The sequence below is a fragment of the Lagopus muta genome, chromosome 1, assembly GCF_023343835.1.
Source record: "Lagopus muta isolate bLagMut1 chromosome 1, bLagMut1 primary, whole genome shotgun sequence".
Taxonomy (NCBI): domain Eukaryota; kingdom Metazoa; phylum Chordata; class Aves; order Galliformes; family Phasianidae; genus Lagopus; species Lagopus muta.
Genome location: NC_064433.1, coordinates 108,316,420 through 108,342,579, shown reverse-complemented (window position 1 = coordinate 108,342,579; position 26,160 = coordinate 108,316,420). Strand labels below are relative to the sequence as shown.

The 26,160-nt window shown below is 41.1% G+C and overlaps 1 protein-coding gene across 10 annotated transcripts; it reads left to right on the top strand.

Annotated features, from left to right (window-relative positions):
• The first annotated feature begins 2,257 nt into the window (after nucleotides 1–2,257).
• On the top strand, nucleotides 2,258–21,286 carry ZBTB21 (zinc finger and BTB domain containing 21). Of its 10 annotated transcripts, none has more exons than XM_048966849.1 (5): nucleotides 2,266–2,385; nucleotides 7,942–8,090; nucleotides 9,209–9,310; nucleotides 12,011–14,918; nucleotides 15,060–21,286. In XM_048966849.1, the coding sequence occupies exons 4-5, from the start codon at nucleotides 12,024–12,026 to the stop codon at nucleotides 15,192–15,194; spliced, it is 3,030 nt and encodes a 1,009-aa protein (XP_048822806.1). In that variant the 5' UTR covers nucleotides 2,266–2,385; nucleotides 7,942–8,090; nucleotides 9,209–9,310; nucleotides 12,011–12,023; the 3' UTR covers nucleotides 15,195–21,286. The 10 variants fall into 10 exon arrangements, with proteins under 10 accessions (XP_048822798.1, XP_048822806.1, XP_048822753.1 ...); XM_048966815.1 differs by lacking the exon at nucleotides 2,266–2,385 and adding exons at nucleotides 2,923–2,997; nucleotides 5,778–7,733 and having other exon boundaries at nucleotides 12,011–21,286; XM_048966804.1 differs by lacking the exon at nucleotides 2,266–2,385 and adding exons at nucleotides 4,255–5,043; nucleotides 5,778–7,733 and having other exon boundaries at nucleotides 12,011–21,286.
• Nucleotides 21,287–26,160: the final 4,874 nt, after the last annotated feature.

The following is a 26,160-nucleotide window of genomic DNA, read 5'->3' as shown; positions in this document are numbered from 1 at the left end:
ATACATAAAATCAATGGCAAGTGTTTTAGTTTTCAAACATACTTTTCTCATACAAAGCCCACATATAATCACCCATATTTTTCATATAGTTTGCTTTCCGTTTGTGTTTTGAAGGAGTTCTGAATAAAATTCCAGTGATTGAATTTGCTGGCAAGAGTCAACAGAACTTAATCTGAGCAGCTACTGGATACCCTGGATGGAAAGCAAATCTTATACTCAACAAACATGCATCTGGTAATAACAGCTGCAACTACACATACGTAGATGAAAAATATATCAAAGGGTTTCATCAAAGCACTTAAAATTAGAACTGTTTGAAATCATAAGTTTATAACTATGCTATTCATAAAGAATGAGAAAGTGTTCAAACAACTGTGAATAAATACATTTGAAAAAATTAACCTACTTAAGAGACAACTTAAACCTCACCTAACTCTAACTCACTAATTCCTTGTCTACATTTAATTAAAATCAAGAAGATTCTGGTTTACAGGGAATTAAGTCATCAACCATTGTTAATGATGTTAAGTCAATGAGACTCAAACATGGATTTTAGGAACAATTTCTTCTCAGGAAAAGTGGTGAGGCACTCCCTCGAGGTGTTCAAGAGCAGTAGAGATGTGGCAGTGAGGGACATGGTAAGTGGGCACAGCAGTAGTGGAGTGATGGTTGGACTAGGTGATCTTAGGTCTTTTCCAACCTTAAGGATTCCAAGATTCTATAATTCTGTGAAGTACAGTCCAATTGACTCTTATGTGTCTTGAAACCACAAAACCCTTAAGAACCATCTTCAAAATTTTCTCAAAATCACGAAGTCACAGAATGGCTTAGGTTGGAAGGGACCTTAACGATTAGCTAGTTCTAAATATATATCTACTTAAGGACTATAGAAACTAGCTGCTCTCTGGTACCAATATTATACCAGCAGGCTCTATTTTAATAATTACACTTTCACTAGGTATCGGCAAATAAAAAGCACTGATAACAACTCCATATTAAAACATATTTACACAGCTGTGCATGTCACACAGACCCTGCAGCATGCAGTTCTTCAGCAGGGTAAACGTGGAATGGATGTTCTCCATCTGCGACACAGACTCTTCTGGAGAACGGCAGATGAGAAAATAATTACGCAAGGCTGGTTTGTTTCTACTTGGAGGAGAAATAACTGCCGACATCTGAAAAGCATTAGCAGGGCCTTGCTGGATGGATGAGCTCAGGTTGGTTTCACAAGCGCTTCGCTGGCAGAGTCAGCGTATCCTCCTTTTACAGGCAGCTTAAGAAGTTTGCACCACAACCAAAAAGAGCTGGCAGTGGCAAAAATTCTATTTGGAAAGGGAAGCGTTAGGCTGGAACTGTTGAGGTCCACTGACATTTTTCGTAATGGGGTTTTCTCTCCTGGGGTTTAGCCCATTTGTGTTGAATCCTTGGGGGAAACAAACCAAGTTTCAATGCAGCACTAAAGGAATTACAGAGATCCTAGTAGCTACTTCAGAGTATTTGTGCGGCATATTTAAAAGCAACCAGCGTGTGGATTAGATGTTAATCTCCAGAAACTGAGCTGTCTTTAATGAAGAGATAATGGGCCAGATTAGCTTCTAAAAACAAACAAAAACAAACAAAAAACAAAAAACAAAAAACAAAAACAAAAAACAAAAAAGATAAGTTTGGTAATTTTAAATTTTATTTAAGACGAAACTCTTGAGATGTTAGTGTTAGTGTCGTGTTTTTACACACAAACCCCTCCACAAGCGGTAATTCACGGCGGGCAATCCCAACGAGACACCGCTTCACGCAGCCCCTCAAGGCTTTCGAAAGTCCCTCTGCACGGCTCCGACAGCCCGACCCCAGGGCCCTGCCCTGCCTCTCGGCAAAACGAGCATTACAAGCCGAGTGCGTGTTTGTGTTGGCGTGTAGGGGGAAGGGGAGCAGAGCTGCACCCCCACGCACCGCCCCGAAGCTTCTGCCTCAGTGTCCCTCGCGCGCGCAAACGACCGTTAAGCAGCCGTTGGGAGGGAGGGGGCTCACACCACGCCGGGCTTTGCAGGAGAGCCGCCGCAGCGAGCGGCAGCTGCCCGCCCGCGGAGCGAGCGGCTGAGGAAAAGAGAGAAGAGGGGAGGGGCGGCGGGTGGGGGATCCCCCGTCGCCGTCCCCAGCCGCTGCCCTCCCCGCCGCGCCGGCGCCTCGCCCCCCGCTCTGCCGGCGGCCAATCGGAGCGCTGCGCACGTGACGAGCGTTCCCTTCGATGACCTCATCCCTGGTGTGGGATGACGTCAAATTCAAGATGGATGGAATCACGGCGGTGGCAGCAGCGCGCGCGGGCGAACCGTGAACGGCGGCGCCGAGGGGGGCCGGCAGGGGGGGGCGCGGCCGGCGGCAGAGCGGGTGAGTAACGGCCGCGTCTCGCGCCCGTTTCGGGGGCCGCCCGCGCCGCTTGGGTCTCCCCGTGTACAAAGGCGTCTTTTCCTGACGTAACTCTGAGGTGTTTTTTTTTTCCCCCACCGAACGGGGCTGCGGTCCCCGATCGGGGCACTGCGCCTGCGCCGGTTACGAAACTCTTCTCCTTCTGCCTCGCGCACGCGCCCTGCGCCGCGAAGTAGGCGGCGGGCACCCGTTGCGCCGGCACGCACTCGCCACATAGACTCGCCGCTGGGCTTTCCGCGCACGCGCGGCGGCCCAGCTCCGCCTCAACCCTGTTCTGCCCTCCCCCCCTTGCCGGAACTGCGCCTGCGCGGAGGCTGTGGACGGAACGGGGGGCGGTGCCTCTGTGAGGGCGCATGCGCGGCGCGGGCGAGCGGGAGCGGCCGTGCGTGGGGAGCGGCGCGGGGCGCTGGCGGCGCGAGAGGCGGGCGCTTGCGCCTGGCGGCGGGACGGGGTGCGCGGCACCCGGCGGTCGCTCAGGGGCTGGTTGGCGGCCTGAGGGGAGGGGCAGTGCGGTGGGCAGGTGCCGCCTGTAGTGTGGAGAGCTGCTGCAGCTGAAACGGGGATTCCTTCTAGGTAGCGAATTTCAGGGTGGGAAGGAGTTGGTGGGGCCAGCCTTAATGCACGTCCGAACTTTAGTGTAGCTCTCGTTATTTGTCCTGACTGGATGTGGATCAGGTGAAATATCAAAGCTCTGAAACACTTCCATCTCCATGACTTATTTTGACGAGGAAAGGCATACTGTGGAACTTCAACAAGCAATGAACAAGCACTTCTTAATAACTAAACGGCACTCTTCTGAAAGCTGACCTGTTCTTGGGGGAGTGCAGTGGGAGGGGTTGGTGTAGATATGTAGATAAGACATTGTGGTGAATTACATAATCCCACCTTTTTCTTTTTTTTCAAGTACAATGAAGCTCTTGCAGTTAAGATACTGTTGGAGTTTTCATCCTTAAAGCAATATTACTGTCGAAATACAGGTTTTTGGTTTTTTTTTTAATACGTTTTTAATAATGCTTTCAATATGACATCAGGAGTAGTAAATCTGTTTCAGATAAAAGAGAGTACTGTGCTATATCTGTTTTGTCTAAAGGCTGCTAGTTACTGTGTTCTGTTCTTACTTTGCTCAAACTGACAAACTAACTGCTTTGACTAAAATTTTCCACCAGCCTTATGATATTCTTGAGGGGGGGGAACTTCTGAGCAAACCTTAGCAACTGTTTTTATAAACCTTGTTTGCAGAACACAAATGATGTGGCTTTCTCTCCCTAATAGGATCTAGCATACTTCTCTCTCTGAATCTGTTATTACGCTCATGACAGAGTATTGTCCTCTCAGAAGAACATGTGGTGTTTTCTTCTTATAGGAAGTCCACTCAGGATGGCTAGATGTGAGCACTTAAAGAATTTGCATGTCCCTCAGTGAGGACTTGTGGGGAAATATCACAACCTTTGGAGACTTCAGCTATGGGGGTGTGTGTCAGAAGAGGGTTTATCAAGCATCTCTCCAGCTGTGGGCTTCCCAGAGCCTGCTGGATCGAGGGTCACCCCTGTGGATGAAAACTGAAGGGGTGGCTGTATATTTTTTTCCAGTATGTTCTTGGTCTTCCACTAATTTCAACATTGCCTTTTGGACAATGATCCAAATTGGGAATCAAGTCATTATGAGTTAGGTGCTTTATTTAAATACTTAGCATAACTTATCCTTTAGTACATCCAGAGAAGCTGTGGTGTCCCATTCCTGGAGGTGCACAAGGCCAGGTTGGCCCTGGGCAGCCTGAGGTGGGAGGGGGCAGCCCTGCTCACAGCAGGGGTTGGGGCGGGTGGGCTTTGAGGACCCTCCTTATGCAAGCCATTCTATGATATTAGCAATTAATGCAGAAAGAGGTGTTTGTAAGAAGCTCCAGAAGTCATGTGTGCAGTACGTTTAATTGTACACAAAGATCAGAAGTTAGACCATTTGTGTCCCCTCTCTTGAGTGGATCACCAGAAGCTTGATATTGCGAAGACGTGTTTTTTTCTGGGCTCATCTTTTGTGTGTACGCAGTGCTGGAAAATACTGATAGAGAATTAAACAGCTGTTCTGATCATTTTCTCAGGAGTGGCTGTCTCTGCTTTCCTTACAGTTAGTTGCTGTCAAGCAGAGATGTGCCATAGTTTGGGTTTGAATGGACAACTTTACAGAAAGCCATTGTGCTTCATTGAAGTTGTTTGTTTTTGAACTAAAGTAGCTGTGAAGCAGTTACCATTTAAAAACATCGAGTAATTTCCATTTCTAGTTTTCCAGGTTTTGAAAGCTGTTCTGTCTGCAAAGTAATGATAATTACGGTTTGTTAATAAGTGTGGACATACAGGGGGGTAGGGAGGAGGAGCTGGGTGGAGGAAGCGGGGCTGTAACCACCACACAGCTTGTGCTGCACTGGGAGGTGCGGAGCTGTGAGTCATAGGCCGTAGCTGCAGCTGTTTTCAGCTCTCTGTTAAAAGTGGTAACTTTCGAGCAAGTGAACTGCTTCCTAATGAACGCTGCTACGCTCAATGGTCAGAGAACCTTGGAGAAGTTGGCTTCTTCATATCTTGCCCTTTATTAACAGTGGCTGAAAGGAGTTTTCTTTGGGTCACTTCAGTGAGTGAAAGATACCTGCACTCTATGGATCTTGAAATTTACCAAGTTGTTCACTTGGCAATTTACTAGTTTCAGTGCACGCTTCAGCTATTATAGTAGTTCAAGCATGCTTTGGATTAAGGACTTTTTACTTCTGTACTTGTATTCTTGCACAGACGTTAGTGTAAAAAATTATGTTTATACGGAATAATCTTACATGAGTTCCCATCCAAAAAATACTATGCCAGTAAAAAGCATCTTTATATTAAGAGAAATATTTCTGTGATTATGATTGTGGTTTGTCATTTTCACTATGCCAGCAGATTTGAAAGCAGTATGTAAATAGAATTTTATTGTGTATTAGACCAGTTAAACAAAGAGCGGCTCATACAGCAAAGCAGGTGACCAAATACTATTCAACTTGCTAAGTGTATCTCTGCATTAACAGTAAACTAATAAATTCAGCTTTTAGGAAGAATGCAGCCATACAGATTTGGTGTGCATTCCCCCTTCTTCAAATTCTTGATTTCATGCATCTCTCGTTTAAAAAGAAAAAAAAAGGGGGGGGGAATTGGAATTGAAATATTGCTGGGGATGAGTTTTTTGTTCAGTGATTGTAGTGGTGCATTTTGCCATCAAGTCTTGGGGCTTTTCCCATGGGATTTTGATGGCAGTGTTAAGAAACTTGAAAGAATGAAAACTGAAGACCTCCTTAGGAAAAGGGATTTTAAAATGCAATTGATTTTTATTTGCAGCAGTCTGGATGATGAGTTGCATACCTTGCAGTTGAGGTACTGAACCCAGGACAAATATCGTATCAAACCATGGCTAATCTTCATGAACTCTTCCAAGAAGAATGAGAAGAGTTCCCAGCCAGCACACATTCCTGCCCTCTCCCTTATATCCCGTGGTTGTGCAATCTCCTGGTGAGCTGGATCAGCTTGCCCAGCTGACAATGAACTTGTCTGTCCTTAGAGGGGGAGGAGGTGTGGACTGATCCCTTCAATCTCTGATTAGATTGGACTGAGACTAAGGTGAAATCACGCCCTTAAAAGCTGCTCGTTTGTAAACAAGAACGTGAAAGGCATTGTGGTGCTACTCAGAGACTTTGTAGCTTGGAGCTGTTTTGAATGTCAGTTGGCAAAGTGATGTCTGATCTGAATGTGAAAAACAGTTTCTGATTCCTGAGCATCTAATCTGTGTTAGGATAATCACTGGTCTGTCTGTAGTGGAGGGCAAAATAAAGAGACTGCAATAGTACAGAATTTCTTCTTTTCCTGTCATTAAATTTCTGCTGCTTCTGGTGCGCCTGTGTCAAATAGTTTGATATTGTTATATCAGTTTCACACATAAATACATTTCTCTTATGATTTTATGCTTGTTTTCCTAAATCTCCTGGCTACCGACATACTGGAAATGAAAAGATCTGTCTTCAGAGACTTTTCAGTGTTGATTGCAGTGGAGAAAACAACAGTAGCAGTTGAAATCACTTTTTTTCAAAATCCTGAAAGACAAAATCTCCAAACTTGCAGCAAGAAATAACTCAAATATTTATTTATACAAAAAATTACAGGGGTGCAGACAATCTTGTTCTGTAGGCTCAAAGCTTTTACTTCAAGTTTTAGTTATGTGTATGTGAAAAGGTGTTTGACAAGCTGTAGTCAAGCTCAAATAATACAATCCAGCACAGGATACTCAAGCAGAAGTTTGAGCAATGTAGGCTTCTTTTGCATCCGGTCTCTTGATTGATAATGAGGCTTCTTTCCACTTTGGGTCTGAAGCAGTACAAGATCAACCAGAGCCATCAAAGCCACTGCAGAGCGCTCATGGCCAGGCACAACTTGCCTGCACTTCCCTGGTGACACCACAGGAAGCCTCTTGTGTTCCTAGGCTGGGTCTTTCTGTTCGTATCTCTCTGTGTTTTGGTGGGTTTCCCTCCACCGCAGTTGTACATGTATTTCCCTTTTAGAGCCACTGTTCAGTCTCTCTCATTGTCTGTCTCCTGTGTGTGTGTTTCTTCTTTTCCTGTGTTTTCTTGTTCTCTAGCTGCAGTTTCTGTCAGCCCTGGCACATTCTTGCTGCAGCACTGTGTCCTCAGGTGTTTCGGAACAGTCTTTGCTACCTGCATCCCCAGGACGCTGTTGACGTGGCTTTAGCTGACAGCTACGTGGTTATAATGGAAGTCAGCAGGCAACAGCAACGTCTTGTTTGTTTTAGTTACTTAAGTATTTACAAGTATTAGTTGTATGAAAATGTTCATTACAACATCTGCCTGATTCTATTTGTAAAGTTTCAGCCTGAGTGACTTCATTGCTTCTGAAAATGAAGTTTCAGATGGCAAAGCAGATTGACTTGCTGACAAAGAAAAGGCGGTTTCACTGCTTCTCTTACAGCAGCTCTGATGCATCTGACCTCTGCATGAGCTGATTAACTTTCTCACCTCTAAATTAGCGCGTATATAAAAAGTTGGGTTGATTTATTTTTTCTTTTTTTTTTTTCCTGCCTCATTTTTGGGAGCTGAATCAACTTAGTAGGTGGTCACATGAGCAACTGAGCCAGTAGAAGGTAGAGGACCCCAGGGCTGGAGCAGGAGGCATGAGATTAAGGGATGGAAGGGGATCTCACATAGTGATGACAGGGAGCTTGTGAGAATCAATGATCTGCTGTGCTAACAAGAAAAATTCTTCACCCTTCACTTGTGAAGAGCTTTTGTGAGTAGAGACTTCCTCTTTTTTTTTTTTTTTTTTTTGCAGTCATTTGAAATAGTGGAGGTATCTTTTTCTGTCCTTGTTCAAAATAATAACTTTGCTCTTCTTGTTATAATATTGTGTCAAATGTGGTACTTCAGCCTCTGTAGGCTGATATTAGTAGAGGGCTGTTGAAGATTTGACAATAAAATCTCTTCCTCATCTCCCAAAGGTGCTCCTGTTGCGCCTCCCTCTTCTGGATTTGGAGCCTCGCTGTCATTGTTCCTCGTGAGGACCAGTAGCACATAAGACCAGAGCACAGACAGTGAGAGATCTGGTACATTCTGTCTCCTTGACATCACTCAGGCATCAGGGAACAAAGTAGGAAATAGCTTTGTTTCTATCCGGTACTGAAAGCAGTTGGAAGTTGGTTGGGGAAAAAAAAAAAAAAAAAAAAAAAAAAAAAAAAGGCAGCTTATCAGGAAAGGGCTTAGGCAGTTAATGGCAAAATAATCTTCAGCTGAAGAATGATTCCTCAAACACCTGGAATCAAATCTGTTGTTTACACACAGTCAGGATGCCGTTTATAAAGGGGTTCAGTGCTGTCAGCCATACATCAGCTTTAGTGGCAAACTGCTGTAAGAATCTCTTGCCTTCCCAGAGCTGTTCCATTCCCACAGTTTGCCTTCTCTTCAGTTATGCCAATGCAATTGTTCCTGGGATTGAGCTTGACTGTGAGAAATGAGCAGCATTTGAAAAGAAATATTTGTTCTCTATGTATTGTCTGACCTGTTCTGTAATGCAGACCTGCAAATATTTGTTCTAGCGCAGCTGCAGTTGTGACTGGCAGCATGCAGATAGGATGAACCAAAGGGAGAAAGAAACTCTCTGATTAACTTTGTTATCAACAACTGTTCATGCAGTGAAATTTTAATACACTGTACTTTTACACTAGTAACCTTGTGGGTTTTTTGTTTTATTTTTTAAAATCTGTCTTAAAAGGCTTTCTTATGGTCTGTGTAAAGGTGTTAAAATGGTTCTGCTTTTGTTTTTTTGGTTCTGGATTTGTTTTTTAACATACCATAACTTGTTTTATTTCTGACCATTGTGTTTAAAGGCTATGGAGCTGAAAGTCAAGCACTAGAAGTAGGAAAGACCAGGATTAAAGCCGCCTTTGCAGGATTAATTTGGTCCCCTGCCAGTTGTGTACATTGCAGCCTTGGTTACTGTTAAAGTGCCAGTTGCACCAAAGAGGTCTGCCTCTTCTAGTGCTGTGCTCTGCGAATGAAATGGAGGATTGTACTAGGATGCTTATCTCTGTCTTGTGTAATGTAGCATGTTCAAGATGTCCTACGACTAAGGAGTATATTGGAAGAAAATTGGGGGGCTGTCGGATTCCGTTTTAGATGTGTGAATTTTACACCAACCTGTAGAAATAGCATTAGTGTGTTATGATGAATAAAGGAACGCATAGTAACTGCATGGTGTTTATTCTTCAGGTGTCTTACAGAAAACTCAAGGCCTGGGTAAAGCAGATTAAAATGAAAGGTTTGAAAATACTTCTGAACATTTGACCGTCTCCTACCCAGCGTGTCCTTGAGGTATGGGTTCAGCTGCAACCTCTAGTAGGTGTTTTTACTACTATATTTTAGTTCAAGTTTCCTTCAGAAATACGTTGTTGTTTTGTTATCTCTGTAGACTATTTAATTTGCAACACAGACAAATCATATGAGCGTGTAAACTTTAAGATGAAACTAAAGGGAAAAATGCATTCCTGGAGCACTTGCTAATAACATTTCAAGTGTTAACGGGTGTGCAGACCTCCCAGCTGGACTAGGGCCATTCGGACACCACCACTTTACATTGCAGAAGTGTCCAAAAAATAGTTCACACCCCAGATGGTACTTTTAAGTCAAACATAAAAAATAGAACAAAACAGATGGATTTCTCACATTCATAGAAGCGTAATTGTTCTACCTTTTTAGAGAGAGCAGTGGAGGCATTATGCATTTATAAACATTTGAGGTGAATTAAGGATAAATTAGTGTTAATGAAATAATGCTGCAAGGCACTGGAACACTCTATTGAGAGGCAGATCTGAAGAAGAAACAGAATTTTGCTTTTGCCCTGATACTATGAACTCATCTGGTAATTTCAGCTGTAAAACTGGTAGCTCAGTCCTGTGATATGACCAATGTCCTGAGACACTGTATCCAGTATACTTTAAGTCATTTTCTCAGCATTACCAATTTAGACTTCAGTCAATTCCTGTGATTGAAGCCCATTGGTTGCAAGATTTCTCATTTAATAATTACAGGATTATAGCTTCTTTATTTTTTATTTTGATAAAATTATATCTTCTTATTTTTTATTTTGATAAAATTGTCAGCTTTCATTGAGAACTGATGAACAGTGAAACCTTTTTGTTATGGTAGCATATATCATATGTATATATTTTAAGTCTCTTAAATCAGCTGCAAAAAGAATTGCTTTTAAGAGACACATCATTTACTTGTTTTTCATCACCATAGAGGAAGGTAGTTAAAAATTTGTACTGCAGGTTGTCTATCAACCTGCAGTACAGGTTGTCAAATCTTAAACAGAATTGTAGGAGTGTCCATGGCAACAAAATAAAATTGGATATTCTTGATTTTTGTGCGTGTGTACGTGTGCACCAATAGATAAAATTCAATTTATTTGACAGAAGTTGTTTGCTCAAACTAGTTTAAAACCTGTTTGTCTTCTCTCGTTAAAAGCTAGTCAAGAGAAGCCTGTTGAGTTATGGAGACATTCTACAGTACAGAGTAGGCTGTGTTTTGAAGCAGTGTGGGGATTTCTGCACTGCAGTTTAGTTTGTGCTTATTGCACCCTTGGATGCGTCTGGGGGTAACTGTAGGTTATGGGCGTGAAATCCATGTAAAAGCTAATGAATAAGTTGGAGAATTCAGTTAACTGATTATTTTCTAGCAGAAGCAAAGTGCTGCTGGGATAGTTAATTAAAATTATGAAATTTCCAAGAAACCAAATCCTGTTAGTGCAGGTATAAGAGTTAATACATATTTCATAGTTAGAAGTGTATGCATGTTAGCACTCATTAATTATAAGGAGGCATAATGAATTAGTCTAGATTATAGGTGATAATTCTGCCAGTATTAATGCCCTTTTCATCACCCTATAAAAAATAACAGCAAAAACCTTTTAATTTGTTTAGTTAGCAGGAGACTGTCAGGGTTGCTTAACCTTAAGAAGTGACTTAGTATAACTAACTGCAGGTGTGTGTCCTTGCTTTGGCTGGGATAGAGTTAATTTTCTTCATGGTGGCTGGTATGGTGCTGTGTTTGGATTTAGGATGAAAATAATGTTGATAGCACACTGTTGTTGTAGTTGTTGCTGAGCAGTGCTTACACAGAGCCAAGGACATTTCAGCTCCTCGCGCTGCCCAGCCAGCAAGGAGCTGAGGGGGCACAGGGAACTGGGAGGGGAAAGAACCAGGACAGCTGACTCTGGCCCACGTGGATGTCCTATAACACGTGGTGTCACGTTGAACAGCAAAACTGGGGGAGCTGGCCAGGGGGACTGCTGCTTCTCGGGATCTGGCTGGGCGTCAGTCAGCTGGTGGTGAGCAATTGCACTGTGCATCACTTGCTGTCTTTTCTTTAGTTCTTTTTTTTTTTTTCTTTTTTTTTTTTTTTTCTTTTTTCTTTTCCCTTTCAGCCCCTTTTGTCCTTATTTGTCTTTATCTTAACCAAGGAGCTCTCACATTTTTACCTTTTTCGGTTCTCCCCCATCCTACTGCAGTGGAGTAAGCGAGTGTCTATGTGGTACTTAGCTGCATGGTGGGCTAAACCACAACAGTAGCTAATTCAAAAGTTTATTGAAGTAATTGCCAAGATCTTTTTAAAGCTAAATTTGAGAAAAAGATGATCAACTGAAGTAATTAAATGGAATTCCTTCATGTGGACAGCTATACTGCAGGTAGAAAACACAATACCACCCCCATCTCCCAATTAAATGTGATATTTTTAGTATAAGATCAACTGAAAGTATTTGAAAGTGTTCTTTAGCATGAGCTGCTTCTAATGCCTGTACATCTGCTGAAGCGAAACAATGTTATGTTAAATCCCATACCTTTGCTCCAAACAAACTCTTTTCTTCAGCAGCATTGATGGTCAGTTAGCTTGTTTATGAAGTACAGAGAGTTTAGGTTCATTTACATTAACTCTAACAACTGTCTACATAAAGCAGTGTAGTTTTTCTTATTGTGTTAATAAGAAAATAATTCTTACTATGTTCTTTTTCAGGAACATCAGGATAATGGAGGGGCTCTTGCATTACATAAATCCAGCACATGCCATTTCACTTCTAAGCGCACTGAACGAGGAGCGTCTAAAGGGACAGCTATGTGATGTTGTGCTTATAGTAGGAGATCAGAAATTTCGAGCTCATAAAAACGTTCTAGCTGCCAGCAGCGAATACTTCCAGACCCTGTTCACAAATAAGGAGAATGAGTCGCAGTCAGTGTTTCAACTCGACTTTTGTGAACCAGATGCTTTTGACAATGTGTTAAACTACATTTATTCTTCATCCTTGTTCATAGAGAAAGGCAGTCTTGCGGCTGTTCAAGAGCTGGGTTACAGCCTTGGAATATCCTTTCTTACAAACATTGTTTCTAAGAGCCCTCAAGCTCCATTTCCATCTTGCCCCGTTAAGAAGATACTGTATCAAGATGAAGATGAAAGTAGTTCTCAGAAGAGGAGTGTCATTGTCTGTCAGAACAGAAGCGATGCACAAGGAAAGAGTGTAAATCAAATGCAGCATGATTTAAGCCATACTTCTAAACCTTTACCCTCTGCTGCTATCAAAACTAGCATTAGACCACAAGTAGCAAAGCCAACTGAAACCCTTCACAATTTATCACTGACTGAAAGGAGATGGCTGAAAGAAAACCCTGGGAGCTATACCAAGTTTCACGAAACTTCTGGAACTGCAGAGGATCAGAGCAGAGGGGGTTTAGTGAAAAGGAACACAGTGTTGCCTCAAAAACCTTTAGCAGAGAAAGAAATTGCAAGTGATGAACCAGGAAGCAGTAGTCAGCTTTTAAGAGGAAAGGCTGCAGAGTTATTAAAAAGACCACGTCCGCCAGTCTTATCTCTGCGTGGCTCATCAGAATCTGCATTTTTGTTACGAGAGGCAGGGAAAGGAAATGGTCAAGGTGAAGACAGGAATTTGCTGTACTACTCAAAGTTAGGACTAGTAATACCATCTAGTGGATCTGGTCCTGAAAACCAAAGCATTGACAGAAGTGGTCCACTCGTAAAAAGTCTACTTCGAAGGTCACTGTCTATGGACAGCCAGGTTCCTATTTATTCACCTTCTGTTGACCTAAAACCTTCACAGGTATCATCTTCCTCCTCACCAGGAACTACTGATTCCCAGAAGATATTTAATGTTGCATCTCAAAAGTCATGCTTGAAAGAGTCATCGGAGAAGTTAGTCTTGGATGAAAAGCCACAGGTAATGCACCCACATCGCCTTAGGTCTTTCAGTGCCTCTCAGACAACGGATAGGGAAATTTCTTCCCCTCTTACAGAGGTGCGAATAAAAACTGAACCCAGCAGTCCACTTTCAGATCCATCTGAAATAATAAGAGTTACAGTGGGTGACACATCAGTACCTACAAATAAAGACTTTCCTTTTAAAACTGAGGATGATCAAAAGGAACCAAGTAGACTTCCAGCAAAAAGGAGATTTCAAGCAGATAGGAGGCTACCATTCAAAAAACTCAAGGTGAATGAAGAGGGTTCTCCTGAATCGGAAGAAAACTTCGAGGAAGGCTCAAGCCCTACGCACCTTGATGCTGATTTTGCCGATTCTGATGTCAGTAAAGATGAATACAGTGAAATGGAAGAAGCAAGACCAAATAAAAAATTTAAATGCAAACACTGCCTTAAAATTTTCAGGTCAACAGCAGGTCTTCATCGTCACGTTAACATGTATCATAATCCAGAAAAGCCCTATGCTTGTGACATATGCCACAAGAGATTTCACACAAATTTCAAAGTGTGGACACACTGCCAGACGCAACATGGAATTGTCAAGAATCCCTCACCAGCTTCCAGTTCTCATGCTGTTTTGGATGAAAAATTCCAAAGAAAACTGATCGATATAGTGAGAGAGAGAGAAATTAAAAAAGCTCTGATAGTTAAACTAAGACGTGGCAAGCAAGGCTTTCAGGGACAATCTACTTCACAAGCACAACAAGTCATCAAAAGGAATTTAAGATCAAGAACCAAAGGAGCCTATATTTGTGTCTACTGTGGAAAAGCTTATCGTTTCCTCTCACAGTTCAAACAGCATATAAAAATGCATCCAGGAGAAAAACCAATTGGAGGAAATAAGGTTCCTAAGCAGAAAGACCATATTCATATTGAAAGTCATGTAGAAAACAAGGAAGTTTATCAGTGCCGTCTCTGTAATGCTAAGCTCTCTTCACTTATCGAACAGGGAAATCATGAGCGACTCTGTAGAAACGCTACTGTCTGTCCTTACTGCAGCCTTAGATTTTCATCCCCAGAGCTGAAGCATGAGCATGAAAGCAAGTGTGAATACAAGAAGCTTACTTGTCTTGAGTGTATGCGCACCTTCAAATCATCCTTTAGTATTTGGCGTCATCAAGTTGAAGTTCACAATCAGAACACGATGGCTCCATCAGAGAACTTTTCTTTACCTATCCTGGATCACAATGGAGACATAACTAGTTCATTAAGATTGCCTCCTCAGTCAGAATCCAACAAAATAAACAATTTTGCTGCAAAGGAAGACGGAGTATTCAGTGACTCGTCAGAACAGATTAATTTTGATTCTGAAGATTCCTCTTGCCTGCCTGAAGACTTAAGTGTTTCCAAGCAGTTTAAAATTCAAATCAAGGAAGAGCCTGCAGACGACGTAGAGGATGAGGTCACTGAGACAAGCAGAGAACCAAAGGAAGTAGTCTCCAACAAAGATGCTGGTTTGTGGCCCTGTGAGAAGTGTGGGAAGATTTTCACTGTACGCAAACAACTGGAGCGTCACCAAGAGCTCTTATGCTCCGTGAAGCCGTTTATTTGTCACGTGTGCAACAAGGCCTTCCGAACCAATTTCCGGCTCTGGAGTCACTTCCAGTCCCACATGTCGCAGGCTGCAGAGGAGTCCACAAATAAGGAGCCTGAGGTATGTCCACCAGCTAATTCCCCATCACCACCACCTTTACCTCCGCCCCCGCCACTACCCAAAATCCAGCCTTTGGAGCCTGATAGTCCAACAGGCTTGTCTGAAAGCTCCACTACTACTGAAAAATTATTTGTACCGCAGGAGTCAGATACGCTCTTCTATCATGCTCCACCACTCTCAGCAATCACATTCAAAAGGCAGTACATGTGTAAACTCTGTCACAGGACTTTCAAGACAGCTTTTAGTCTTTGGAGCCATGAGCAGACACACAATTAGCTTTCAGAGATACCTTAAAAAGCTGATTTGGTGGAGGCTGTTTTCAGGATCTCAGATGTATGCCACGTAAACTTGAAATTTAAGAGGATCAAAACAACGACGACGACAGAAGATTCTGAATTTGTGATGCTGCTTGGATTTGGAGATTAAGGTAAACTAACTTTGTTAGTAGCTAGAAAGCTGGGTAATTAAAGATAATATGGACTGGGATCTAATAGTAACAGAATAATTTTGATTTCATTTAACACTGAAATGCGATCGCATCTGGATTGTATGCATGGATCTTCATCCTGTGATGTTGGTGTGTGCGTGTGTATTATATATAGAGTTATATATTAAATGGAAGAGCAACAAAAATTTGGATTCTAACTGTGAGTTTATAGTGGTGAAATACTGTAACCAACTTCATTGTTTGTTGTTTTCTTTGTTTTTTTCTTAAAGAAACCAACACAGAAGCTCCATATAAATAGCTGCCATGCACTTGCAGTTAGAGAGGAAGTGGATGGAGTGTCTTAATGTATTGACTTAGGTCTTAGAGATCTTTAGCAATAACGAATAAACCTCACGTTTCAGTAATCCCGATATTATTGGATACGAATGTTTGATATTTTAAGGGAACATAAAATTGTTTTGTTGTTATATGGAACTTGTGCAAATTAAAGTAGAATTTAAAATCAGCAATATTATTAATAAGATTTTATATTAAGAAAACAAAATAGCAGCAAGCCTGCTTTCAGCCATTTAATTATAAGTTTCTAAGGAGAAGTGGGGGGTGGGGGTACATCGCTTTATATAACGTCCCAAAGACTAATTTACTATGAACAGTTCAGTAACTAAAGTCATTGTATTGACAGCCATCATAATGCAAATGTTACTGTTTGTAATACGAACTAAGATTGGATGGATGTCGGATAAGTTTCATAATTTTGTTTCCTCTGTTTGTACAACTGTTTGTAATTCTAACTGCAAAGAAATGTAGAACTATTAAGAAGCAAAAAAAGCTCGGTAAGGGATAGAAGATGACTTGTGTTCCTACACTCAGTGATAAGCTTGGCCATGAGTACAAAGATGAGTTTTAACATAAAGTAAAAATGTAAATATTTATATAGACATCTGTATAAATGAAGAAGTATGTATTTGAAATTTGTATTAAGCGTGCATATCCAGCTCAAAGCAGAGGAAAAACCATCACATTGCTATCACTGTATTTTATGAATACAACGCTTAGAATATTTCTTTCTGCTGCTTCCTATCCTTTGTGGTACTGTGTAGCAGTTTTCTTATCTGCTGAAAATCATGAGAATAATGTGCTGCAGATACTTTGTGCAGTTCCATTATTTTACCACAAGTCACAACTGGAGCATTTAGTAAAAGTCGAATCATAGATATTTACCAGAAACTACAGCAAGGGTCCAAAATTACTTTGTTCAAGGAAGCGTTTACCCAAAAGTTGTGGTAAATTAAGTGAAAAATTGTTCTACTGGAATTTAAACTTCATGGAGTAGTGCAATGAACAGTGAGAACATCAGTGATGCAAATGGTATTTATGATTCTGACTAACTTTACTCTGGAAGTTGAGGGACTGGGGTTGCAATCCACACTATCTAGTCAGAGCCCAGTCTTTGCTCACTGAGAAGAGCAAGAGTTTGGTCACCAGTTACAGTGGGAATAGGAGTGAGGCTTTCATTCTATTTGACTCTAATAGTGCTTTTTTTTTCAGCATCCTACTCTCAAAGTTAGAAAGTGTTGCTTGCTCGTACCAGCATTTAGCAAAAATAAAGCACCTGTGTAACTTCAGGATCTGAGGATGAGCACCCTCATTTAGGCACACACCAGAAAAGATTTTTCTCAATTGAAGTCCAAGTGTGCCACTGTTAGTTTTCTCCCAACAGAATTTTTTAGTGTTTTTCCTTCAATTAAGTTTAAAAATATAGGCTCCGTGTGGACCACGGGCTTCCTTCTTTTAGCTACCAAAAAAAAAAGCAGTGTTATTTTCAAGCCTTTCCGTTCATTTTTTTGATGGCAATATAAAACTGTTGCTAAACATTCTTTTTGTTCTCTTCCAGGCAAACTTGATCACAACTTAGTCATGTTAACCTGTCACTATCAGTTAAGTTCTTAAAAACCCTGATAAGACTAAATTTATTTCTTACAAGAAAAGTGAAATGCATACAGCTCTTAAGTAACCCAATTTAACAAAATGAGAAAAACGTATAGACTTGCTCAGTATGCTTTAAATGTACTTAAGAGATGTGTGCATTGAAAATAGGTATGAGTTTACAAGAACATCTTCATAAGTTTTCACCAGTTATTCCTCTTCCCAACAGCATAGTAGTTTATATCCAGCCTTTCAAAAATCAGGGTGCTTTCTAAAAGAAAATGGCAACTAGTCAACTATGTTACAGTCATTGAACTTCCAACTGGGAATCTGATACGTGGTGTGATGATTAAAAAAACCCCACACTTAAAATGAAAAGCTCATACAATATCTTTGAAGAAATGACCTTCTTCCTAGCACGCTATGTATTATATTTAAAAAGAAAAAAAAAAAAGTTGGGTCTAAATAGCTTCTTCCTAAGCGTTTCTTCAGATTTTCTTAAGTCTCTTTTTTAACTTTAAGTGTGTTCTGTGTTTAGTTCAGTTTTTTACATTCAGTTCCTGCTTCGTAAGGAATTAAGGATATCTGAAGTTTAAATATGAGATGTTTATATAGTAGTTCTGGTTTTCTATTAGCTTTTATACAGTACCTTTAAAAAAAAAACCCTTGATAGAAGTGTTTATTTTGGAGGATACGGAATAAATATGCTTCCACTTATATAACTTTAATATATGTTTAAAAAGTTAAATTATGGAAAAAATGTTAGTTGTTTGTTTATAAATATCTTCTGAAGAGTGTCTAGCTTGGCCACAGCCAAAATAAAAGGCAAATTTATTGATACAAAAACCTGTCCTCATCATATTTTAATTTTGTAATTGTGTGCTGAAGTGATGCATATATAGAGCTCTTGCTAAATACAAAAAGGGTTTTTTTCCTTTAAACTTGTGACAGGAATGTGCAGATGTTTTAATATATATAGATTAGAATTTTTACTACTTTTTTTTAATTTGTCAGATAAATCTCAGAGATCTATACTGCTTCAGTGGAAGTGCAGTGAAAACTTCTGTTGCATTTAAGAGAAGCAGGGTTGAGCCATAAAATGTATTTTGGTTTGGGACTTATTTTCCTTTGAGGCACTGTGTTGGCAAAGGTCTCAGCATGCGATTAAGTTCCAATGAGATCAGTCTTAACACTTTTTTTTAAAAAACATGCTTAGGTTTTTTGATACATTGGGACCATGGTCACCCACTGAAAGTGAGAAATGACGTATGGGTTTATCTTTTAGTTCTAGAATGAAAAGTTAAAATGAGTTTTTCTCTGCATAAAAATGGCATGTACACCTAAAATATAATTCTGCAGTCTTACAAAAATGAAGGACATCAACCAGTAATAATCTACCTGAACTGCTGTAAGACCTTTTGATATGGTCCCCCACAACATTCTTGCCACTAAAGTGAAGAGGTATATGTTTTGGGGGTTTGACTGATGGATAAAGGAATGCCTGGATGGCCATGTGCAAAGAGTTACAGACAACAGCTCATTGTCCAAGTGTAAGCCAGAAACAAGTGGTGTCCCCTGAGGGTCCATACTGGGACCAATACTATATAGTATCTTCATGGGTAGTGGGATTTCACAGGGATAGTGGGGTTGAGTGCACCCTCTGCAAGTTTATGTATGATGAGAAGCTGCTCAGATTATTTGATTGATAATTTAAGAGGGAAGAGACCCCATCAATGGGGGTCCTTGATAGGTTTGAGGAGTAGGCCCTCTCGTAAAGTTCATCAAGCCAAGAGCAAGGTCCTGCATTTGAGTCAAGGCAGTTTTCAATTTCAGCATAGACTGAATGATGACTGGATTGAGAACAGCACTGAGAAGAAGGACTTAAGGGTTCTAGTAGATGAAAAGCTGGACACGAGCCAGCAGTGGGCACTTACAGCTCAGAAGGCCAACTGCATCTTGGGCTTCATCACAAGATGCTGATCAGCAGGGCAAAGGAGAAGATTGTCTCCCTCTGCTCTGTCCTTTTGAGGTCCCACTTGCAGTACTGCATTCAGCTCTGGGACCCCCAGAACAAAAGATACATGGAACTGTTGGAGCAGATCCAGGGAAGGCTATGTGGATGATTAGAGGGCTGGAGTGCCTCTCCTGTGAAGGGAGGCCGAAGGTGGTGGGCTTGTTCCATCTGGAGAAGGCTCCAGGGAAACTTCATTGCAGCCTTCCTCTATTTAAAGGGGACCTACAAGAAAGCTGGAGAGGGATTGTTTATGAGGCAACGTAGTGATAGGACAAGGGGAAGGAACTTTAAACTAAAAGATGATTGATTTAGATTAGATTTAAGAAAAAATTCTTACTCAGAGAAGCTGTGGATGCGCCATCCCTGGCACTATTCTGGGCTGGTTGGATGGGGTTTTGGGCAACCTGGTCTAATGGGAAGTGTCCCTGACCACAGCAGGGGGGTTGGAACCAGGTCTTCATAGTCTCTTCCAACTCTAAACATTATATGATGCTATGATACTTGTTGTATTTTATTATATTTTATTTTGCATAAGGAGAATAGAAACGTCCTGACAGCTGAGAAGATAACCTACTGAAGGTGACACTAGACTTTTTCTCACATCTTTCAGAGTGGAGGTGTAGCCTTATCCGTGAACCAAAGCACACAGCTGTGAGATTTCTTCCCTGCATTTCCTATTTAAGCAAGCATTCTGGTGGCATCCAGTAGAATACATTTTGTTTTTATTTTGCTACCTTTTTCCCCCCAAATAGCATGTGCAGGTTTGGTCTGAAGTTACATGTACTCTGTTTTTGTTCCAAACTTCAAGTGATAAAACTAGAAGTTCCACACATGGGATAAGGACAGATTTATGTCAAACTTCTTGGCACTAACAGTGAGGGTGCAAATATCTGGCATGAGCCTGTAGTCTGGCGTGTGCCTGTACTGTTCAATAAAATTGTTTACATTTTCCTACCAGAAGATTTAGATAAAAATCACAGTCAGGTTAGGATTTTTTCAATGTTGCTGTTGATTAATCAGTGTTAATTTTTTTATTTTTATTTTTATTTTTTGTTTTTGGTTAAACGCAGCCTGATAGTATTTTTAATGTCATTGATTCTTGTTTATTTAAAACAACTTGTGAAAAACTGTACTATAACTGTTGTACATAAAGGGACACTATCAAGAGAAAGGGTGTATACTATAAATATACTTATATTAAAAATACTTGATATGAATAAATTCAAAGAAAACACGAGCTAACACTTGAGCTCGTTAGGCAGGAAGATACCTATTATGGGCATTTCCCTAAATTGTTGCAAAGGTGCCAGAAAAATAGACCTGAATTCTGTGGGTGGAGCTCACTTTCATGTTGTTTTTTCTCTAACCCAGAATAAAGGACTTGATCTATTTTTCCTTTGTTGTTCCTTTCAGTGATACGTGGTACCTTTTCAAGATGCACGCTTCTCGCTACTGCAGCGCGTTTAATTAAAGCATGTGTGTAAAAGCAGGAAAAAAAAACATCTTTTTGCAGAATACATACAAAGTACACATTGTAAAGCTTATTCTTGACAGTGTCCCTTTTTAAAAAGCAGGAAAATGGAATCACTTGTAGTATTTGGGTGTGGGGAGATAGTTCGATGCAGTTTCTAGAAGTTGGAATTATCCAATATATTTGCTATGGAATTCTCCAATTCGTTACACACAGAATCACTTGTCGTTTTAAAGTGTTATAGAGGTAAGGCAAAAGAAGCTGTTTTTTTAATCCTGTATACCTTACAGTTGTTGTATATCAATTCGATACACCAGTATTGGATTGTAATTAAGAGTGGGTTTTTACTTTTTTAGGACAGAGACTTAATAGCTTAGGGTAACTTTTTCTTTAATGCAATGTAAATCCATTGCTGCTTTGTACAACTTTTTCTACTGTATGTTTTCTTTACTTAGAACTTGACTAAGAAATGTTGGCGTCCAATAAACTTACACTTTCTTTCTTTGGAATTACTGTGTTTTCTACTGGAATCTCTTGGCAAAATGTGATGTTATTGTGCATACCATTGTGTCTGTGGGATGAGAATTTTGTTTACAAAAGAGCTTCTTTTGATCCATTTGCTGAAAGTAAATGATAGTTTTTACATGACTGAAATAATGGCTCTTTATTTTAGTAAGTGCCCCGGCAAATGTTTTATTGGAAAATACAAGGAAACCAACTGCTCTAGAAAGTGGTAAGTTCTTAAGCAGTGCTCACGTTCTGCTTCCTCCTCAATCAGTGGTTGAAATAGAATTTAGTGGAAGCAAGGTGACATCAACTGAGTGTCTCTTTCATCTAAAACTGAGGTGAACCAGAGTTCAGAGCTTGAACGTACACTGGCAGGAATGCTTGTGGTATTTCACAGCGCTGTCATCAAAAGCAGTTTTCCTGCATGTATTTCCTTCTCCGAAAACCTGTGGATGAGAGTGCAGAATGTGAATCCAGAAAATTGTATTTTTGGGGAACAGCATTCCTCTCTTCAAAGTAGCAGAGACCTATCTTTGGAAGCTCTTAGGGCTGTTTTCTGAATTTTCTCCATTCCCTGTCTTCTGTCCTTTACCGTTTTCCATTTATGCACTGATGAATTTAAATCACATTTAATAAGAAGAGCCACGGCCTCAAGCGAGTTAATCTTTAACATCTTTCCTTTGTGGGTGGGAAGGGTGAGGCTTGCAGTGAGAGCATGTGCCTAGCAGTTATCTGATATTTTCACCTGTGTGTATGTGGTCTTGCTGGGAGTTGGAAGGGGCAGTGGGAGAGGTGGAAAGCTCTGAAAGAGCTGAAGTACGGGGTCCACCAAATACTCAAAGGGTTGAAAGGACTGTTCAAGGTCAAAAGGATTTCTGCCTTTGATAATCCCTAAATCTCTGTGAAAACAGAGGCAAAGAGCTGCTGGCCTGTTCCTCCACAGAGCACCATCCTGCGTGTCAGAAAGTGAGCGAGCTGTGGAAACAGAATGGGGAGAACTGCTGTCTGACCCATTCAGAGAGGGTAAGTTGCTGGGTGCTTGGCTCCTCTTCTTCTGCATAAGGAACTAACTTCCAGGGTTTATTTGAAACCAGTCAAGATCTACACACTGTCTCCCCTCTGTTACTTCTATTAACATCTGCTTATATGTTTTCAGAAGATCTCTGCTCTGGAGACTGTAGAACCTCTGTTTGACATGAAAGTCAAGAAGAAAGCCAAAATGATAAAAAGTTACTGATAATGTATTGAATTTTGTGCCTGTTTTCGGGCACAACGGAAGATAACCTCACGGTTATCTTTTGTTCTAATTCCAACTGTGTGTTTCTAAGACAATTGCTCTGCAGACATATCCAGCAACCTTTTCTTACTCTTATTACTCATAGGACATTTCCTGTTATCACCCTTTTCTTATTTCCAAACACTGGATACATTTTATTGTTAGACCCACATGGATAATGTTTCTACTTCCAGTTCTGAAATGCTGTGGCAATAGAAAATTTCAAGGTGTTGGCTTGAAGCAACACATGCAACTCTCCTCTTCTGTTTGCATGTGTTGAAGGAGTACATGAAAAGCAAAGCCAGATTCTTTTTTTTTTGACATTATCTCTGCAGTTTTAATACAACTCTCAACAATACCTTAATGCTGGGTCATTCAGAACCTAGGGTGTATACAGTTCTTCGAGTCATGGAGCCTCAGGTGCATTAGTTGAAGCTGATACTTGAGAGCAGGCTCTTAACTAGCAACATACACATTGAAGGGTGCTTGAAACCAATGAAGCTGTTTTAATATGAAGCAGTGATGAGGCAGCGTGGCCTGGTGGGATTACTAGCATCCACTGATGCTTGTGCTGGAAGGAAGAGACCATGCTGCAGGTTTGCAGACACCACTGGCGGGTGTCTGTAGGAACAAAGGGCAGTGAGCAGAGGTGGGAGAGAGAAGGATGACAACAGCAGATCACGAGATGCAGAAGAGAGCTCACTATGGCCCCACTGAAAACAAGAAATTGGCCTCAGTTCTAAGGTGTCATTTGCAGTGGATGGCTCCTTGGCTCCCGACTTTTCTTTATTTCCTTGATGAACAGCTAGGAGTCCCTAGGGTATGACACCTCCTAACCTTTTTTGGTTGATGAGAAACTGCATTCATTCCTTTAAGTTATAAAGTATCAAAGAGCTCGTGGAAGAAAGAGTTTCCAAAAGGTTGTGTAATAATAATACTTCCCCTATAATACTGCATTGGAGGAAGTCTGAATACTTTTAAAACAAGCTTTAAAATCTGCACGCCCTGAGGACATCCCCGGGCATGGCAACTAAACCCATGGAGATACATTAGCAATTTCTCCACCTTACCACCCGTGCCTGTGTGTCCTGAAGAGACGGGGATCTAAAACCAGAGGAGGATGTACAGAGCAGTAAACACAGTTCTGCAGGCCACCATCCCCCTTTCTCCTTTCACAGGTGGCTAGTCTTTGCCTTCAAGCACATCACTTGCTGTGTGGGCACCCTGTGTGGAGTCCAGTTAGTGTCAGGGAAGTTATCACTGCTCTGCCAGTAAAAGGAAAGGTAAAGCCTTCCTCTTTGCATGGCAGCCCAGGGCAGCTGCTGTTTGCTGTTGCCTCCTCTTCACTCATCAGTCAGCTGCAGCTAAATGCCACCAGAAGGAAACTTAGCTTTGTTAGATTTTGTTCAGACCACTTGTTTCGTTATCAAAAGAAACACGACTGAAGCATGCAAATGTTTTTTTTTTTAAAGAATAAGAAATATGAAAAAACAGCAAACTCACCATTACAGAATCGCACCATAAATAAGTCTGGGGAATAATTACTGATAGAAATAATGGCTTTGGAAATTAGATAGCTTTCTGGGAAGTATAATACAGTTCAGGAGGCTCAGGAGGAGAATTACATCAAGCCTTAGTTCTGCGGAAATAATCTTATCATCTATTACACGCCTCTAACTCTGTGTGGGCACTAGGAGGAGCCAGAAACTAAAGACTGCAACGTGACATCCAGCAGAAGAGCTCCACCAGAACACACCACACAGGGGACCCTGTCTCTATATGTGTATGTTTGTACATAAAAGCGTGAATATGTTTAAAATTGGCTCTGTTGCACAGCAATTGCTGAGTTTGGAGAAAATTCCTTCTTTGGTCAAATACTTTATATTTAGACTTTCATCTAAAAGCCATCCACTTCAGTACTTTTTCCACTAACCAAAACATTTTCTGCTCGAGTGAAACCTGGGAGCAGAGAGATGAGGTGCATCTCCAAACTCTTCGGTCTCTGTCCCCCATTGAGACTGCCAAGGCAGATGCCAGTTTACCTCAATGGCTTCTGCAGTGCAGACAGTTCTCTGAGAAAATATAAGGGGATGAGTTGTAGTTTAACACCTATGTATAGTCGACACACCTGCACAAAAAGTGAACTCATGAATGAAGATACATATGTATTTTTTTCCCTTAGAACCATAGAATATCCTGAGGTGGAAGGGGACCCACAAGGATTGAGACCAACTCCTGGCTCCACACCTAGCGTAAAGAGCAGTGCCGAAAAACTCCTTATACTCCAGTCCCTCACTTTTGCCTATGCCGTACACACAGCATCCTCATACACGAGCGTTGTGCAGCTGAGGTCACCCATCGCCTCCTGTGAGGCAGCTCACAGTGCTGCAAGCGAACGCAGCCATCTCCCATCGACTGAGCCGGAGCTTCCCGACCTCCGGTACTACTGGCGCTCTCTGGTGGATAGAATGTAATTGGCTTCGGCAGACGAAAATAAAGAAGAAAACTAAAAAGCCGACGGCGTGTTTTAGTTTCTAAAAGGTCAGGATGCTTTCATAGAATCATTAAGAAAGACCACTCGTCCAACTTTACTGCTGCATCGTAGTAAACATCTTTCTGAAGGGTCAATATAATAGGAAAACAATACTGTCAGAAATACCTTTCCTTCTTTTACTGAATCTCCAGGTACAAATAGCAGGAGAAAGGATTGGCGATTTGAGGCACGATGTCTGTCATCCACCTTTGCTCCTTTTACAGAGTCGTAATCACTCTGGTACGGACTATGTACCCAGATGCTGTGATGATGGGAAGGTGCAACCCCACAAAGACAAGTGGAGATAATACGATAAAATTATAAGAGACTTCTACAAGTAATAGAGGAAATACTTATGCTTTGACGAATAAAGCAGGGCAGTGCCATTATTTTTGTGTTTTTTTTTTTTCCACGCATCTAGGCCCTCAACCTCGAAAGATCACATAGAATTGTATGAGTTGGAAGGAATACTTAAAGGTCCTCTGGTCCAACTGCACTGTGATGAACAGGAACCCCTACAGCTACATCAGAGCCCTGCCAACCTGGCCTTGAGTGTCTCCAAGGATGGGGCATCTACTGCCTTCCTGGGCAGCCTGTGCCAGTGCCTCACTGTCCTCATTGTAAAATACATTTTTCATTATATCCAACCTAAATCTCCCCTCTCAGTTTGAAACCATTTCACTTTGCCCTATCATCATTCTTCGAGGGTGAATGGTTTCCAAAGAAAGAACAAAATGTACCAAGTTGGTTCCATCGTTGGCTTTATAGCTTTGCTTTATATCTTAACACATATATTGAAAGGAATTACATTTGGTCAAAAAATAACATTGTGAACATTTTGTTTTGAAACTTAGCCAATTTGCTAACAGTTACATTTAATGGGACATGGCTGTTTTTTCAATTTTTTATTTTTGGGACTATACCTGTATATTAATAACATATGTAATAACGAATCTATAAAAGCAATTTCCTGATTAAATGAAAAACTCTGCTCCTGGCACTATGCCTTCTTAAGCACTTAGGAGATGTAGGCATTTGGGCAAAGAAGAACTAAATGACCTAAATGA